Below are 19569 nucleotides of genomic sequence, written 5' to 3'. Positions count from 1 at the left end.
GCAGCTCCTACGACAACTGCAGCTCCTGCGACAACTGCAGTTCCTACGACAACTGCAGCTACTATGACAACTAAAGCACCTACGACAACTGCAGCTCCTGCGACAACTGGAGCACCTACTACGACAACTGCAGCACCTACTACGACCACTGCAGCGCCTACTACGACAACTGTAGCTCCCACAACAACTAGTTCTGCAGCTCCTACGACAACTACAGCTCCTGCGACAACTACAGCTCCTGCGACAACTGCAGTTCCTACAACAACTGCAGCACCTACTACGACAACTGCAGCACCTACGACAACTGCAGCACCTACAACAACTGGAGCACCTACTACGACAACTGCAGCACCTACTACGACCACTGCAGCGCCTACTACGACAACTGTAGCTCCTACAATAGCTACAACTGCAGCAACTACTACAACTGATGCCCCGACAACAACCACACCTTCCACGACAGCTACAACTGACGGTCCGACAACAACCACAACTACAACGACAGCTACAACTGAAGCTCCTACGACCACTACAACGACAACTGCAGTTCCTATGACAACTGCAGCTACTACAACAACTGCAGCACCTACGACAACTGCAGCTCCTGCGACAACTAGTTCTGCAGCTCCTACGACAACTGCAGCTCCTGCGACAAGTGCAGTTCCTACGACAACTGCAGCTACTACGACAACTGCAGCACCTACGACAACTGCAGCTCCTGCGACAACTGGAGCACCTACTACGACCACTGCAGCACCTACTACGACAACTGTAGCTCCCACAACAACTAGTTCTGCAGCTCCTACGACAACTACAGCTCCTGCGACAACTACAGCTCCTGCGACAACTGCAGTTCCTACAACAACTGCAGCACCTACTACGACAACTGCAGCACCTACGACAACTGCAGCACCTACGACAACTGGAGCACCTACTACGACAACTGCAGCACCTACTACGACCACTGCAGCGCCTACTACGACAACTGTAGCTCCCACAACAACTACTTCTGCAGCTCCTACGACAACCTCAACTGCAACACCTTCTACAACTGCAGCTCCTACAACCTCTATGACTGCAGCAACTACTACGACAACCACAACTGCACCTACTGCTACAACCACAACTGCAGATCCTACTACAACATTAGTTGTAGTTTCAAGCACTGCAGCAGCTGAACCCGCAACAACTGTAGGTCCTACTACAACAACTTTAGCTCCTACAACAGCTACAACTGCAGCAACTACTACAACTGAAGCCCCGACAACAACCACACCTTCCACGACAGCTACAACTGACGGTACGACAACAACCGCACCTACAACGACAGCTACAACTGAAGCTCCTACGACCACTACAACGACAACTGCAGCTCCTGCGACAACTGGAGCACCTACTACGACAACTGCAGCACCTACTACGACCACTGCAGCGCCTACTACGACAACTGTAGCTCCCACAACAACTATTTCTGCAGCTCCTACGACAACTGCAGCTCCTGCGACAACTGCAGTTCCTACGACAACTGCAGCTACTACGACAACTGCAGCACCTACGACAACTGCAGCTACTACGACAACTGCAGCACCTACTACGACCACTGCAGCGCCTACTACGACAACTGTAGCACCTACAACAACTGGAGCACCCACTACGACAACTGCAGCACCTACTACGACCACTGCAGCGCCTACTACGACAACTGTAGCTCCTACAACAGCTACAACTGCAGCAACTACTACAACTGAAGCCCCGACAACAACCACACCTTCCACAACAGCTACAACTGACGGTCCGACAACAACCACACCTACAACGACAGCTACAACTGAAGCTCCTACGACCACAACAACGACAACTGCAGTTCCTACGACAACTGGAGCTACTACAACAACTGCAGCACCTACGACAACTGCAGCTCCTGCGACAACTGGAGCACCTACTACGACAACTGCAGCACCTACTACGACCACTGCAGCGCCTACTACGACAACTGTAGCTCCCACAACAACTATTTCTGCAGCTCCTACGACAACTGCAGCTCCTGCGACAACTGCAGTTCCTACGACAACTGCAGCTACTATGACAACTGCAGCACCTACGACAACTGCAGCTACTACGACAACTGCAGCACCTACTACGACCACTGCAGCGCCTACTACGACAAATGTAGCTCCCACAACAACTAGTTCTGCAGCTCCTACGACAACTGCAGCTCCTGTGACAACTGCAGTTCCTACGACAACTGCAGCTACTACGACAACTAAAGCACCTACGACAACTGCAGCTCCTGCGACAACTGGAGCACCTACTACGACAACTGCAGCACCTACTACGACCACTGCAGCGCCTACTACGACAACTGTAGCTCCCACAACAACTAGTTCTGCAGCTCCTACGACAACTACAGCTCCTGCGACAACTACAGCTCCTGCGACAACTGCAGTTCCTACAACAACTGCAGCACCTACTACGACAACTGCAGCACCTACGACAACTGCAGCACCTACAACAACTGGAGCACCTACTACGACAACTGCAGCACCTACTACGACCACTGCAGCGCCTACTACGACAACTGTAGCTCCTACAACAGCTACAACTGCAGCAACTACTACAACTGCAGCTACTACGACAACTGCAGCACCTACTACGACCACTGCAGCGCCTACTACGACAAATGTAGCTCCCACAACAACTAGTTCTGCAGCTCCTACGACAACTGCAGCTCCTGTGACAACTGCAGTTCCTACGACAACTGCAGCTACTACGACAACTAAAGCACCTACGACAACTGCAGCTCCTGCGACAACTGGAGCACCTACTACGACAACTGCAGCACCTACTACGACCACTGCAGCGCCTACTACGACAACTGTAGCTCCTACAACAGCTACAACTGCAGCAACTACTACAACTGAAGCCCCGACAACAACCACACCTTCCACGACAGCTACAACTGACGGTCCGACAACAACCACACCTACAACGACAGCTACAACTGAAGCTCCTACGACCACTACAACGACAACTGCAGTTCCTACGACAACTGCAGCTACTACAACAACTGCAGCACCTACGACAACTGCAGCTCCTGCGACAACTAGTTCTGCAGCTCCTACGACAACTGCAGCTCCTGCGACAACTGCAGTTCCTACGACAACTGCAGCTACTATGACAACTGCAGCACCTACGACAACTGCAGCTCCTGCGACAACTGGAGCACCTACTACGACAACTGCAGCACCTACTACGAACACTGCAGCGCCTACTACGACAACTGTAGCTCCCACAACAACTAGTTCTGCAGCTCCTACGACAACTACAGCTCCTGCGACAACTGCAGTTCCTACAACAACTGCAGCACCTACTACGACAACTGCAGCACCTACGACAACTGCAGCACCTACGACAACTGGAGCACCTACTACAACAACTGGAGCACCTACTACGACAACTGCAGCACCTACTACGACCACTGCAGCGCCTACTACGACAACTGTAGCTCCCACAACAACTACTTCTGCAGCTCCTACGACAACCTCAACTGCAACACCTTCTACAACTGCAGCTCCTACAACCACTATGACTGCAGCAACTACTACAACAACCACAACTGCACCTACTGCTACAACCACAACTGCAGATCCTACTACAACATTAGTTGTAGTTTCAAGCACTGCAGCAGCTGAACCTGCAACAACTGTAGGTCCTACTACAACAACTTTAGCTCCTACAACAGCTACAACTGCAGCAACTACTACAACTGAAGACCCGACAACAACCACACCTTCCACGACAGCTACAACTGAAGCTCCTACGACCACTACAACGACAACTGCAGTTCCTACGACAACTGCAGCTACTACAACAACTGCAGCACCTACGACAACTGCAGCTCCTGCGACAACTGGAGCACCTACTACGACAACTGCAGCACCTACTACGACCACTGCAGCACCTACTACGACCACTGCAGCGCCTACTACGACAACTGTAGCTCCCACAACAACTATTTCTGCAGCTCCTACGACAACTGCAGCTCCTGCGACAACTGCAGTTCCTACGACAACTGCAGCTACTACGACAACTGCAGCACCTACGACAACTGCAGCTCCTGCGACAACTGGAGCACCTACTACGACAACTGCAGCACCTACTACGACCACTGCAGCGCCTACTACGACAACTGTAGCTCCCACAACAACTAGTTCTGCAGCTCCTACGACAACTACAGCTCCTGCGACAACTGCAGGTCCTACAACAACTGCAGCACCTACTACGACAACTGCAGCACCTACGACAACTGCAGCACCTACGACAACTGCAGCACCTACGACAACTGGAGCACCTACTACGACAACTGCATCACCTACTACGACCACTGCAGCGCCTACTACGACAACTGTAGCTCCCACAACAACTACTTCTGCAGCTCCTACGACAACTGCAGCTCCTGCGACAACTGCAGTTCCTACGTCAACTGCAGTTCCTACGACAACTGCAGCACCTACTACGACCACTGCAGCGCCTACTACGGCAACTGTAGCTCCCACAACAACTAGTTCTGCAGCTCCTACGACAACTGCAGCTCCTGCGACAACTGCAGTTCCTACGACAACTGCAGGTCCTACGACAACTGCAGCTACTACAACAACTGTAGCTCCCACGACAACCTCAACTGCAACACCTTCTACAACTGAAGCTCCTACGACCACTACAACGACAACTGCAGTTCCTACGACAACTGCAGCTCCTTTTACAACTGCAGTTCCTACGTCAACTGCAGTTCCTACGACAACTGCATCTACTACGACAACTGCAGCACCTACGACAACTGCAGCTCCTGTGACAACTGCAGTTCCTACGTCAACTACAGTTCCTACGACAACTGCATCTACTACGACAACTGCAGCACCTACGACAACTGCAGCACCTACGACAACTGCAGCACCTACGACAACTGCAGCACCTACTACGACCACTGCAGCGCCAACTACGACAACTGTAGCTCCCACAACAACTATTTCTACAGCTCCTACGACAACCTCAACTGCAACACCTTCTACAACTGCAGCTCCTACAACCACTATGACTGCAGCAACTACTACGACAACAACAACTGCACCTACTGCTACAACCACAACTGCAGATCCTACTACAACATTAGTTGTAGTTTCAAGCACTGCAGCAGCTGAACCTGCAACAACTGTAGGTCCTACTACAACAACTGTAGCTCCTACAACAGCTACAACTGCAGCAACTACTACAACTGAAGCCCCGGAAACAACCACACCTTCCACGACAGCTACAACTGACGGTCCGACAACAACCACACCTACAACGACAGCTACAACTGAAGCTCCTACGACCACTACAACGACAACTGCAGTTCCTACGACAACTGCAGCTCCTGCGACAACTGGAGCACCTACTACGACAACTGCAGCACCTACTACGACCACTGCAGCACCTACTACGACCACTGCAGCGCCTACTACGACAACTGTAGCTCCCACAACAACTAGTTCTGCAGCTCCTACGACAACTGCAGCTCCTGCGACAACTGCAGTTCCTACGACAACTGCAGCTACTACGACAACTGCAGCACCTACGACAACTGCAGCTACTACGACAACTGCAGCACCTACTACGACCACTGCAGCGCCTATTACGACAACTGTAGCTCCCACAACAACTATTTCTGCAGCTCCTACGACAACTGCAGCTCCTGCGACAACTGCAGTTCCTACGACAACTGCAGCTACTACGACAACTGCAGCACCTACGACAACTGCAGCTCCTGCGACAACTGGAGCACCTACTACGACAACTGCAGCACCTACTACGACCACTGCAGCACCTACTACGACAACTGTAGCTCCCACAACAACTAGTTCTGCAGCTCCTACGACAACTACAGCTCCTGCGACAACTGCAGTTCCTACAACAACTGCAGCACCTACTACGACAACTGCAGCACCTACGACAACTGCAGCACCTACGACAACTGCAGCACCTACGACAACTGGAGCACCTACTACGACAACTGCATCACCTACTACGACCACTGCAGCGCCTACTACGACAACTGTAGCTCCCACAACAACTACTTCTGCAGCTCCTACGACAACTGCAGCTCCTGCGACAACTGCAGTTCCTACGACAACTGCAGCTACAACGACAACTGCAGGTCCTACGACAACTGCAGCTACTACAACAACTGTAGCTCCCACGACAACCTCAACTGCAACACCTTCTACAACTGAAGCTCCTACGACCACTACAACGACAACTGCAGTTCCTACGACAACTGCAGCTCCTGTGACAACTGCAGTTCCTACGTCAACTGCAGTTCCTACGACAACTGCATCTACTACGACAACTGCAGCACCTACGACAACTGCAGCACCTACGATAACTGCAGCACCTACGACAACTGCAGCACCTACTACGACCACTGCAGCGCCAACTACGACAACTGTAGCTCCCACAACAACAATTTCTACAGCTCCTACGACAACCTCAACTGCAACACCTTCTACAACTGCAGCTCCTACAACCACTATGACTGCAGCAACTACTACGACAACAACAACTGCACCTACTGCTACAACCACAACTGCAGATCCTACTACAACATTAGTTGTAGTTTCAAGCACTGCAGCAGCTGAACCTGCAACAACTGTAGGTCCTACTACAACAACTGTAGCTCCTACAACAGCTACAACTGCAGCAACTACTACAACTGAAGCCCCGGCAACAACCACACCTTCCACGACAGCTACAACTGACGGTCCGACAACAACCACACCTACAACGACAGCTACAACTGAAGCTCCTACGACCACTACAACGACAACTGCAGTTCCTACGACAACTGCAGCTACTACAACAACTGCAGCACCTACGACAACTGCAGCTCCTGCGACAACTGGAGCACCTACTACGACAACTGCAGCACCTACTACGACCACTGCAGCACCTACTACGACCACTGCAGCGCCTACTACGACAACTGTAGCTCCCACAACAACTATTTCTGCAGCTCCTACGACAACTGTAGCTCCTGCGACAACTGCAGTTCCTACGACAACTGCAGCTACTACGACAACTGCAGCTACTACGACAACTGCAGCACCTACGACAACTGCAGCTACTACGACAACTGCAGCACCTACTACGACCGCTGCAGCGCCAACTACGACAACTGTAGCTCCCACAACAACTAGTTCTGCAGCTCCTATGACAACTGCAGCTCCTGCGACAACTGCAGTTCCTACGACAACTGCAGCTACTACGACAACTGCAGCACCTACGACAACTGCAGCTCCTGCGACAACTGGAGCACCTACTACGACAACTGCAGCACCTACTACGACCACTGCAGCGCCTACTACGACAACTGCAGCTCCCACAACAACTACTTCTGCAGCTCCTACGACAACCTCAACTGCAACACATTCTACAACTGCAGCTCCTACAACCACTATGACTGCAGCAACTACTACGACAACCACAACTGCACCTACTGCTACAACCACAACGGCGGATCCTACTACAACATTAGTTGTAGTTTCAAGCACTGCAGCAGCTGAACCTGCAACAACTGTAGGTCCTACTACTACAACTGAAGCTACGACAACAACCACACCTTCCACTACAGCTACAACTGACGGTCCGACAACAACCACACCTACAACGACAGCTACAACTGAAGCTCCTACGACCACTACAACGACAACTGCAGCTCCTGCAACAACTGGAGCACCTACTACGACAACTGCAGCACCTACTACGTCAACTGCAGCACCTACTACAGCAAATGCAGCACCTACGACCACTATGACTGCAGCAACTACTACGACAACCGCAACTGCACTTACTGCTACAACCACAACTGCAGATCCTACTACAACATTAGTTGTAGTTTCAATGACTACAGCAGCTGAACCTGCAACAACTGTAGCTCCCACAACAACTAGTTCTGCAGCTCCTACGACAACTGTAGCTCCTGCGACAACTGCAGTTCCTACGTCAACTGCAGTTCCTACGACAACTGCAGCACCTACTACGACAACTGCAGCACCTACGACAACTGCAGCACCTACGACAACTGGAGCACCTACTACGACAACTGCAGCACCTACTACGACCACTGCAGCGCCTACTACGACAACTGTAGCTCCCACAACAACTACTTCTGCAGCTCCTACGACAACCTCAACTGCAACACCTTCTACAACTGCAGCTCCTACAACCACTATGACTGCAGCAACTACTACGACAACCACAACTGCACCTACTGCTACAACCACAACTGCAGATCCTACTACAACATTAGTTGTAGTTTCAAGCACTGCAGCAGCTGAACCTGCAACAACTGTAGGTCCTACTACAACAACTGTAGCTCCTACAACAGCTACAACTGCAGCAACTACTACAACTGAAGCCCCGACAACAACCACACCTTCCACGACAGCTACAACTGATGGTCCGACAACAACCACACCTACAACGACAGCTACAACTGAAGCTCCTACGACCACTACAACGACAACTGCAGTTCCTACGACAACTGCAGCTACTACAACAACTGCAGCACCTACGACAACTGCAGCTCCTGCGACAACTGGAGCACCTACTACGACAACTGCAGCACCTACTACGACCACTGCAGCGCCTACTACGACAACTGTAGCTCCCACAACAACTATTTCTGCAGCTCCTGCGACAACTGCAGTTCCTACGACAACTGCAGCTACTATGACAACTGCAGCTCCTGCGACAACTGCAGTTCCTACGACAACTGCAGCACCTACGACAACTGCAGCACCTACGACAACTGCAGCTCCTGCGACAACTGGAGCACCTACTACGACAACTGCAGCACCTACTACGACCACTGCAGCGCCTACTACGACAACTGTAGCTCCCACAACAACTATTTCTGCAGCTCCTACGACAACTGCAGCTCCTGCGACAAATGCAGTTCCTACAGCAACTGCAGCTACTACGACAACTGCAGCACCTACGACAACTGCAGCTCCTGCGACAACTGCAGTTCCTACGACAACTGCAGCGCCTACGACAACTGCAGCACCTACGACAACTGCAGCACCTACGACAACTGCAGCACCTGCGACAACTGGAGCACCTACTACGACAACTGCAGCACCTACTACTACCACTGCAGCGCCTACTACGACAACTGTAGCTCCCACAACAACTAGTTCTGCAGCTCCTACGACAACTGCAGCTCCTGCGACAACTGCAGTTCCTACGTCAACTGCAGTTCCTACGACAACTGCAGCACCTACTACGACCACTGCAGCGCCTACTACGACAACTGTAGCTCCCACAACAACTAGTTCTGCAGCTCCTACGACAACTGCAGCTCCTGCGACAACTGCAGTTCCTACGACAACTGCAGCTACTACGACAACTGCAGCACCTACGACAACTGCAGCTCCTGCGACAACTGGAGCACCTACTACGACAACTGCAGCACCTACTACGACCACTGCAGCGCCTACTACGACAACTGTAGCTCCCACAACAACTAGTTCTGCAGCTCCTACGACAACTACAGCTCCTGCGACAACTACAGCTCCTGCGACAACTGCAGTTCCTACAACAACTGCAGCACCTACTACAACAACTGCAGCACCTACGACAACTGGAGCACCTACTACGACAACTGCAGCACCTACTACGACCACTGCAGTGCCTACTACGACAGCTGTAGCTCCCACAACAACTACTTCTGCAGCTCCTACGACAACCTCAACTGCAACACCTTCTACAACTGCAGCTCCTACAACCACTATGACTGCAGCAACTACTACGACAACCACAACTGCACCTACTGCTACAACCACAACTGCAGATCCTACTACAACATTAGTTGTAGTTTCAAGCACTGCAGCAGCTGAACCTGCAACAACTGTAGGTCCTATTACAACAACTGTAGCTCCTAAAACAGCTACAACTGCAGCAACTACTACAACTGAAGCTACGACAACAACCACACCTTCCACGACAGCTACAACTGACGGTCCGACAACAACCACACCTACTACGACAGCTACAACTGAAGCTCCTACGACCACTACAACGACAACTGCAGCATCTACGACAACTGGAGCACCTACTACGACAACTGCAGTACCTACTACGACCACTGCAGCGCCTACTACGACAACTGTAGCTCCCACAACAACTACTTCTGCAGCTCCTACGACAACCTCAACTGCAACACCTTCTACAACTGCAGCTCCTACAACCACTATGACTGCAGCAACTACTACGACAACCACAACTGCACCTACTGCTACAACCACAACTGCAGAACCTACTACAACATTAGTTGTAGTTTCAAGCACTGCAGCAGCTGAACCTGCAACAACTGTAGGTCCTACTACAACTGTAGCTCCTACAACAACTACAACTGCAGGAACTACTACAACTGAAGCTACGACAACAACCACACCTTCCACTACAGCTACAACTGACGGTCCGACAACAACCACACCTACAACGACAGCTACAACTGAAGCTCCTACGACCACTACAACGACAACTGCAGTTCCTACGACAACTGCAGCTACTACGACAACTGCAGCACCTACGACAACTGCAGCTCCTGCGACAACTGGAGCACCTACTACGACAACTGCAGCACCCTCTACGACCACTGCAGCTCCTGCGACAACTACAGCTCCTGCGACAACTGCAGTTCCTACAACAACTGCAGCACCTACTACAACAACTGCAGCACCTACGACAACTGGAGCACCTACTACGACAACTGCAGCACCTACTACGACCACTGCAGTGCCTACTACGACAGCTGTAGCTCCCACAACAACTACTTCTGCAGCTCCTACGACAACCTCAACTGCAACACCTTCTACAAGTGCAGCTCCTACAACCACTATGACTGCAGCAACTACTACGACAACCACAACTGCACCTACTGCTACAACCACAACTGCAGATCCTACTACAACATTAGTTGTAGTTTCAAGCACTGCAGCAGCTGAACCTGCAACAACTGTAGGTCCTACTACAACAACTGTAGCTCCTAAAACAGCTACAACTGCAGCAACTACTACAACTGAAGCTACGACAACAACCACACCTTCCACGACAGCTACAACTGACGGTCCGACAACAACCACACCTACTACGACAGCTACAACTGAAGCTCCTACGACCACTACAACGACAACTGCAGCATCTACGACAACTGGAGCACCTACTACGACAACTGCAGTACCTACTACGACCACTGCAGCGCCTACTACGACAACTGTAGCTCCCACAACAACTACTTCTGCAGCTCCTACGACAACCTCAACTGCAACACCTTCTACAACTGCAGCTCCTACAACCACTATGACTGCAGCAACTACTACGACAACCACAACTGCACCTACTGCTACAACCACAACTGCAGAACCTACTACAACATTAGTTGTAGTTTCAAGCACTGCAGCAGCTGAACCTGCAACAACTGTAGGTCCTACTACAACTGTAGCTCCTACAACAACTACAACTGCAGGAACTACTACAACTGAAGCTACGACAGGAACTACTACAACTGAAGCTACGACAACAACCACACCTTCCACTACAGCTACAACTGACGGTCCGACAACAACCACACCTACAACGACAGCTACAACTGAAGCTCCTACGACCACTACAACGACAACTGCAGTTCCTACGACAACTGCAGCTACTACGACAACTGCAGCACCTACGACAACTGCAGCTCCTGCGACAACTGGAGCACCTACTACGACAACTGCAGCACCCTCTACGACCACTGCAGCGCCTACTACGACAACTGTAGCTCCCACAACAACTACTTCTACAGCTCCTACGACAACTGCAGCTCCTGCGACAACTGCAGTTCCTACGTCAACTGCAGTTCCTACGACAACTGCAGCACCTACTACGACAACTGCAGCACCTACGACAACTGCAGCACCTACTACGACCACTGCAGCGCCTACTACGACAACTGTAGCTCCCACAACAACTACTTCTGCAGCTCCTACGACAACCTCAACTGCAACACCTTCTACAACTGCAGCACCTACAACCACTATGACTGCAGCAACTACTACGACAACCACAACTGCACCTACTGCTACAACCACAACTGCAGATCCTACTACAACATTAGTTGTAGTTTCAAGCACTGCAGCAGCTGAACCTGCAACAACTGTAGGTCCTACTACAACAACTGTAGCTCCTACAACAGCTACAACTGCAGCAACTACTACAACTGAAGCTACGACAACAACCACACCTTCCACGACAGCTACAACTGACGGTCCGACAACAACCACACCTACAACGACAGCTACAACTGAAGCTCCTACGACCACTACAACGACAACTGCAGTTCCTACGACAACTGCAGCTACTACAACAACTGCAGCACCTACGACAACTGCAGCTCCTGCGACAACTGGGGCACCTACTACGACAACTGCAGCAACTACTACGACAACTGCAGCGCCTACTACGAAAACTGTAGCTCCCACAACAACTATTTCTGCAGCTCCTACGACAACTGCAGCTCCTGCGACAAATGCAGTTCCTACAACAACTGAAGCTACTACGACAACTGCAGCACCTACGACAACTGCAGCTCCTGCGACAACTGCAGTTCCTACGACAACTGCAGCACCTACGACAACTGCAGCACCTACGACAACTGCAGCACCTACGACAACTGCAGCTCCTGCGACAACTGGAGCACCTACTACGACAACTGCAGCACCTACTACGACCACTGCAGCGCCTACTACGACAACTGTAGCTCCCACAACAACTACTTCTGCAGCTCCTACGACAACCTCAACTGCAACACCTTCTACAACTGCAGCTCCTACAACCACTATGACTGCAGCAACTACTACGACAACCACAACTGCACCTACTGCTACAACCACAACTGCAGATCCTACTACAACATTAGTTGTAGTTTCAAGCACTGCAGCAGCTGAACCTGCAACAACTGTAGGTCCTACTACAACAACTGTAGCTCCTACAACAGCTACAACTGCAGCAACTACTACAACTGAAGCTACGACAACAACCACACCTTCCACTACAGCTACAACTGACTGTCCGACAACAACCACACCTACTACGACAGCTACAACTGAAGCTCCTACGACCACTACAACGTCAACTGCAGCTCCTGCGACAACTGGAGCACCTACTACGACAACTGCAGCACCTACTACGACCACTGCAGCGCCTACTACGACAACTCTAGCTCCCACAACAACTACTTCTGCAGCTCCTACGACAACTGCAGTTCCTACGTCAACTGCAGTTCCTACGACAACTGCAGCACCTACTACGACCACTGCAGCGCCTACTACGACAACTGTAGCTCCCACAACAACTAGTTCTGCAGCTCCTACGACAACTACAGCTCCTGCGACAACTACAGCTCCTGCGACAACTGCAGTTCCTACAACAACTTCAGCACCTACTACAACAACTGCAGCACCTACGACAACTGGAGCACCTACTACGACAACTGCAGCACCTACTACGACCACTGCAGTGCCTACTACGACAGCTGTAGCTCCCACAACAACTACTTCTGCAGCTCCTACGACAACCTCAACTGCAACACCTTCTACAACTGCAGCTCCTACAACCACTATGACTGCAGCAACTACTACGACAACCACAACTGCACCTACTGCTACAACCACAACTGCAGATCCTACTACAACATTAGTTGTAGTTTCAAGCACTGCAGCAGCTGAACCTGCAACAACTGTAGGTCCTACTACAACAACTGTAGCTCCTAAAACAGCTACAACTGCAGCAACTATTACAACTGAAGCTACGACAACAACCACACCTTCCACGACAGCTACAACTGACGGTCCGACAACAACCACACCTACTACGACAGCTACAACTGAAGCTCCTACGACCACTACAACGACAACTGCAGCTCCTGCGACAACTGGAGCACCTACTACGACAACTGCAGCACCTACTACGACCACTGCAGCGCCTACTACGACAACTGTAGCTCCCACAACAACTACTTCTGCAGCTCCTACGACAACTGCAGCTCCTGCGACAACTGCAGTTCCTACGTCAACTGCAGTTCCTACGACAACTGCAGCTACTACGACAACTGCAGCACCTACGATAACTGCAGCATCTACGACAACTGGAGCACCTACGACAACTGCAGTACCTACTACGACCACTGCAGCGCCAACTACGACAACTGTAGCTCCCACAACAACTACTTCTGCAGCTCCTACGACAACCTCAACTGCAACACCTTCTACAACTGCAGCTCCTACAACCACTATGACTGCAGCAACTACTACGACAACCACAACTGCACCTACTGCTACAACCACAACTGCAGAACCTACTACAACATTAGTTGTAGTTTCAAGCACTGCAGCAGCTGAACCTGCAACAACTGTAGGTCCTACTACAACTGTAGCTCCTACAACAACTACAACTGCAGGAACTACTACAACTGAATCTACGACAACAACCACACCTTCCACTACAGCTACAACTGACGGTCCGACAACAACCACACCTACAACGACAGCTACAACTGAAGCTCCTACGACCACTACAACGACAACTGCAGTTCCTACGACAACTGCAGCTACTACGGCAACTGCAGCACCTACGACAACTGCAGCTCCTGCGAAAACTGGAGCACCTACTACGACAACTGCAGCACCTACTACGACCACTGCAGCGCCTACTACGACAACTGTAGCTCCCACAACAACTACTTCTGCAGCTCCTACAACAACTGCAGCTCCTGCGACAACTGCAGCTACTACGACAACTGCAGCATCTACAACAACTGCAGTACCTACGACAACTGCAGCACCTACTACGATCACTGCAGCGCCTACTACGACAACTGTAGCTCCCACAACAACTACTTCTGCAGCTCCTACGACAACTGTAGCTCCTGCGACAACTGCAGCTCCTGCGACAACTGCAGCTCCTACGACAACTGCAGTTCCTACGACAACTGCAGCTACTACGACAACTGCAGCACCTACGACAACTGCAGCACCTACGACAACTGCAGCACCAACGACAACTGTAGCTTCTATTACGACAACTGCAGCACCTATTACGACCACTGCAGCACCTATTACGAAAACTGTAGCTCCCACAACAACTACTTCTGCAGCTCCTACGACAACGTCTGCTGCATCACCTTCTACAACTGCAGCTCCTACAACCACTACGATTGCAACAACTACTACGACAACCACAACTTCACCTACTGCAACAACCACAACTGCAGATCCTACTACAACATTAGTTGCGCTTATGAGCACTACCCCAGCTGAACCTGCAACAACTGTAGATCCTAAAACTGCTACAACTGCAGCAACTACTACAACTGAAGCTGCAAACACAACCAAACCTACTACGACAGCTACAACTAATGCTCCTACGACCTCCACAACAGCAACACCTGCAACGACAATTGCCGCTCCTACGACAACTGCAGCTCCTATGACAACTGCAGCTCATACAACTACAGCTCATACGACAATAACTGTATCTCTTTTTACCACTACAACTGTAGCGCCTACTACAGCCACAACAGCAACACCTACAAATACAACTGGAGCACCTGCTACAGAAACTACAATTGCACCTACTACGACAACCACTACTGCAACTTCTATGATAACTGCAGCTCCTCTGACCAATGCAGCTCCTACGACAACCAGAACTTCAGCTTCTACGACGAACACCACCTTAGCTCCTACGACAACAACGACAACTGCAACTCCTATGACAATGACAACTCCAGCACCTAATATGACAATCGCAACTGTAGCTACAGCAACAACTGTAGCTCCTACAACAATAATATCTATAGCTTCTACAACCACTAAAACTGCAGCAACTACTACAACTGAAGCTCCGACAACAACCACACCTACTATGACAGCTACAACTGAAGCTCCTACGATCACTTCAACAGCAACACCTGCAACACCAACTGTAGCTCCTACGACAACTGCATCTCGTACGACAACTGCAGCTACTAGGACAACTGCAGCTCGTATGACAACAACTGTATCTCTTCTGAACATTACAACTGAGGTACCTGCTACTGCTCCTACTACAACTGTAGCTCCTACTACAACTACATCAGCAGCGCCTACAACAACCACTGCAGCTCTTACTACAACATTTGTAGATATTACAACAACTACAACTAGAGCACTTGCTACAGAAACTACAATTACACCTACTACGACAACCACAACTGCAGCTTCTACGACAACTGCAGCTCCTACGACAACCACAACTGCAGCTTTTACAAGAACTACCACTGCTCCTACTATCAACAGCACCATAGAAGCTCCTACTTCCACAACCATAACTGAAGCTTCTATAACCACCACAACTGTATCTTCTACTATGACAACCATGACTTCAGCTGCCATAATGACAACTACAAATTTAGCTCCAACAATGGCAACTCCAGCTCTTACAGCCACCACCACCACTGTAGCTTCTAGCATGGCAATTCAACCTGCAGGTCCTACAACAACGACCACAACTGTTGCTCCAACAATGGCTACAACTGCAGCACCTACAAGTACAACCACAATTGTACTTCCAACTTTTACTTCAACTTCTATGGTTTCAGGGACATCAACAACTTCTATGGCTTCAGGGACATCAACAACCAGGTAAGCAAGACATGTTTTGTATAATTATTTTATGCAATTGAATAAACACTTTGTCAATCAAGGAAACTTTGAAGCAAAGAACCAACTTTGAAGCAAAAGCATTCAAAATGTCAGCCATTCTTTAGAAAAGCTCTTTGTGTACCTCAGTTTGTGTATAGGCGCTATTTCAATCCCATGAATATGCCTGCTGAAGATAAAACCACCATATTTCTTTTTTTACATACTTCTAATTTTTTTGATTCATTTAGCCCACTTTAGCACTTAAATGCTTTAAGTTAAACACGGAATCAACTTAAATATATATTTTATAGCATTTATACTTTTTGTACTACAACAATTCAAAACGTTATAAACTATACACATTTAAACAAGTAGAAACTAGCATGTAATAACCTACCAACAATAATGGTAACTCTTGATCCGTTCAAGCTAGAGACACCAAACCAAACCAAAAACCAACGTTTTCCCATCTACCTACCATTACTACTGCAGTCACTACCACTAATATATCTTATTTCACAGCCATAAAAAATTATAAGACAAGCTAGCAAGCACACATATTTTCTTTAGGAAATTACATGTTCATTTATTACTATTTTCTCTTAGATTTGGCACAGTGGTGGTTTTTGTTAGACTGGTGTTCCAGCTCAACACACTAGTCCCCACTGAGGATGATGTCCTTGGTGTCATCAACAAGCAACTGTCTCGTCAATTCAACATTCAGAGAAGCACTCAAACCACCTTCCAGAATGCAACTTATATCAGTGAGTTCAACATATTAGACTTATATCATGACATTTATTTCCACTCTCTCTATATATCTTTTCATAGGTAAACATTCAACTGCTCCCGCTATCTAAATACTTCTTGAATGTTTTTTAATGTTGAAACTCCTATATTGTAGCAGTTCATTTGGTCTGTTGTCTATCATAACACTTTTTTTTGTGTGCTCACAGAACTTACACATACTTCATTTGCCGTCGATCTTGGTTTCAAAATAACCAATGTAACCATGGAGTCTCAAAGAGAGAGACTCACATTCACCAGCGAGACCTACAACAAGATACAGGATTCAATTAACAGCCTAGTAAGATACTTCTTCTATACATAAGATACATCCATGGTCATGTTCAGGTCATGATAGTAATTGACAACTTGTTGTTTTGTCCCCTTTTAGCTCCATGCAATTCTTAGTAAACCAGATGGAAAACAATTTGTCTTTCCCAATGCCAACTTCACGTAAGTACAATGCCATGTCTGTGAACCAACCCATCTTTCTCAACTGCACTCTTTAGAATGTCTGCAGATTTCATACAGCTGCTGTTTGTACAGCTAAACAGGATGGAGGGAAGATGTTCAACTCTCACACAAAACCAATGTTTACGTCCACAGTATTGTTGGCACTCAAATCAGGGCAGACATCATGTATGTATACAAAGAGGAAGACATCAAGCTCCCTAGTGCTTTTCTAGAGGAAGTCTTAAAAGTCTCAGGTATGCTGCTTTTGTTGCCATTTCATTTTTTTTTTTATTATGGCAAGTTATAAAACACTGTGTACAGTATGTGTAATACTCAATCTCGAAACCACTTTCATATCTATGTTCTAGTTTATAATCCCCCTAAAATGTATTTAAATGTGTATTCTAGGTCTCCTAACAACCACGGTTGCCCCAACAACTACCAGCACCTCACCACTTCCAACCCTTTTGCTGACCACTACTTTCAATACCACAAGTAATGAAGGTTTTCCTGGCTGGGCTCTGGCCATTATCATCCCCTGTGGCATCGCTATCATTCTGGTACCCCTGTGGATCCTGCTATGTGTACGTATAGGCTTATGTTCACTTGTGTACTGTGAAAATACTCTACAAAGTATATGATCAAATAAGCTGTTCGATGTCTGCAATGATATTGATTTAGCATGTGAATCATACTTCTCCATCTTGTTTTGCAGTGCATGCTATGTGGCTGTTGTGCAGCTGTAAGGAGACGCTGGCACAGACGTAGATCTTACAATGTACAGTACACCACCAGAAACGGTTTCTTCTGAGGTGACAACGCTAACATCTGTGGGCAACTGTCATCACAAGAACAACCAATCATCTATATCTACTAATCACGGGACTTTAATGCATGGAAAATTCCTTGTTACTACATACAATTGCATCTGAAAAGATCAAGTGGGGAGTTGCATATATTTTTATCATAAAAAGAAAATTGATAATGGGCTTAATAGGCCACATGTTTTTTGTGCAATGTACTACGTTTTATATTATAGATATATGATTGTTAATCAAAGTTACAGCTGAGCTGAACATGGAATGTTTATATATTTATTAGCTATGTCATTTGTGGTTTCAAGCTGTGCTATCCACTTACTAAAACATTTATCACTTATTTATTTAATGTGTAATAAGCTAGATTACAATATTTATTTGAGTTTTGTTATTAACTCTCTTGATTAACTATGAACTATTTTATTTTAAACTGCAATACAGTACTTGTTTCTTCAACTTACAGTTTGACAGTTTGACAAATGTAATAAAAAGTCTTTACAAACCAGTTTTACGTTAACATTTTATGAATAGGTTTGACTGCAGGGTGATTATAGACAAAACAGCTACACATCAAAAATTGTCCAAATTGTCTGACCTGGCACCTGAATTATGTTTTTTTTTTTTCAATGCAAACCTTAAAGGCCAAGTGCAGTGAAAAACTAGATTTACCTGTGTTTTGTGTACAGTGCCTTCAGAACGTGTTCACATCGCTTGACTTTTTCCATATTTTGTTGTGTTACAGCCTGAATTTA

At 48.4% G+C, this 19569-nt stretch overlaps 1 protein-coding gene across 1 annotated transcript in view; it reads left to right on the top strand.

The window, feature by feature from the left end:
• The window catches only part of LOC118940988 (uncharacterized), a 33895-nt gene extending 18020 nt beyond the window's left edge, over nt 1-15875 (top strand). The window contains exons 4-15 of the mRNA XM_090206661.1: nt 2954-3106; nt 3743-3852; nt 4862-4868; nt 5078-6099; nt 7111-7161; nt 7259-7263; nt 7436-7582; nt 9707-9861; nt 10277-10410; nt 14864-14955; nt 15110-15379; nt 15518-15875. Of these exons, the coding sequence (XP_090062787.1) occupies nt 2954-3106; nt 3743-3852; nt 4862-4868; nt 5078-6099; nt 7111-7161; nt 7259-7263; nt 7436-7582; nt 9707-9861; nt 10277-10410; nt 14864-14955; nt 15110-15379; nt 15518-15875 (2504 nt within the window). The remainder of the gene's footprint in view (nt 1-2953; nt 3107-3742; nt 3853-4861; nt 4869-5077; nt 6100-7110; nt 7162-7258; nt 7264-7435; nt 7583-9706; nt 9862-10276; nt 10411-14863; nt 14956-15109; nt 15380-15517) is intronic.
• Nucleotides 15876-19569: the final 3694 nt, after the last annotated feature.

This window comes from Oncorhynchus mykiss, chromosome 18 (assembly GCF_057628025.1).
Source record: "Oncorhynchus mykiss isolate SJ-2025 chromosome 18, ASM5762802v1, whole genome shotgun sequence".
NCBI classification, from domain to species: domain Eukaryota; kingdom Metazoa; phylum Chordata; class Actinopteri; order Salmoniformes; family Salmonidae; genus Oncorhynchus; species Oncorhynchus mykiss.
The sequence above is the reverse complement of the archived record's forward strand: the minus strand, read 5'-3'. Positions and strand labels throughout refer to the sequence as shown.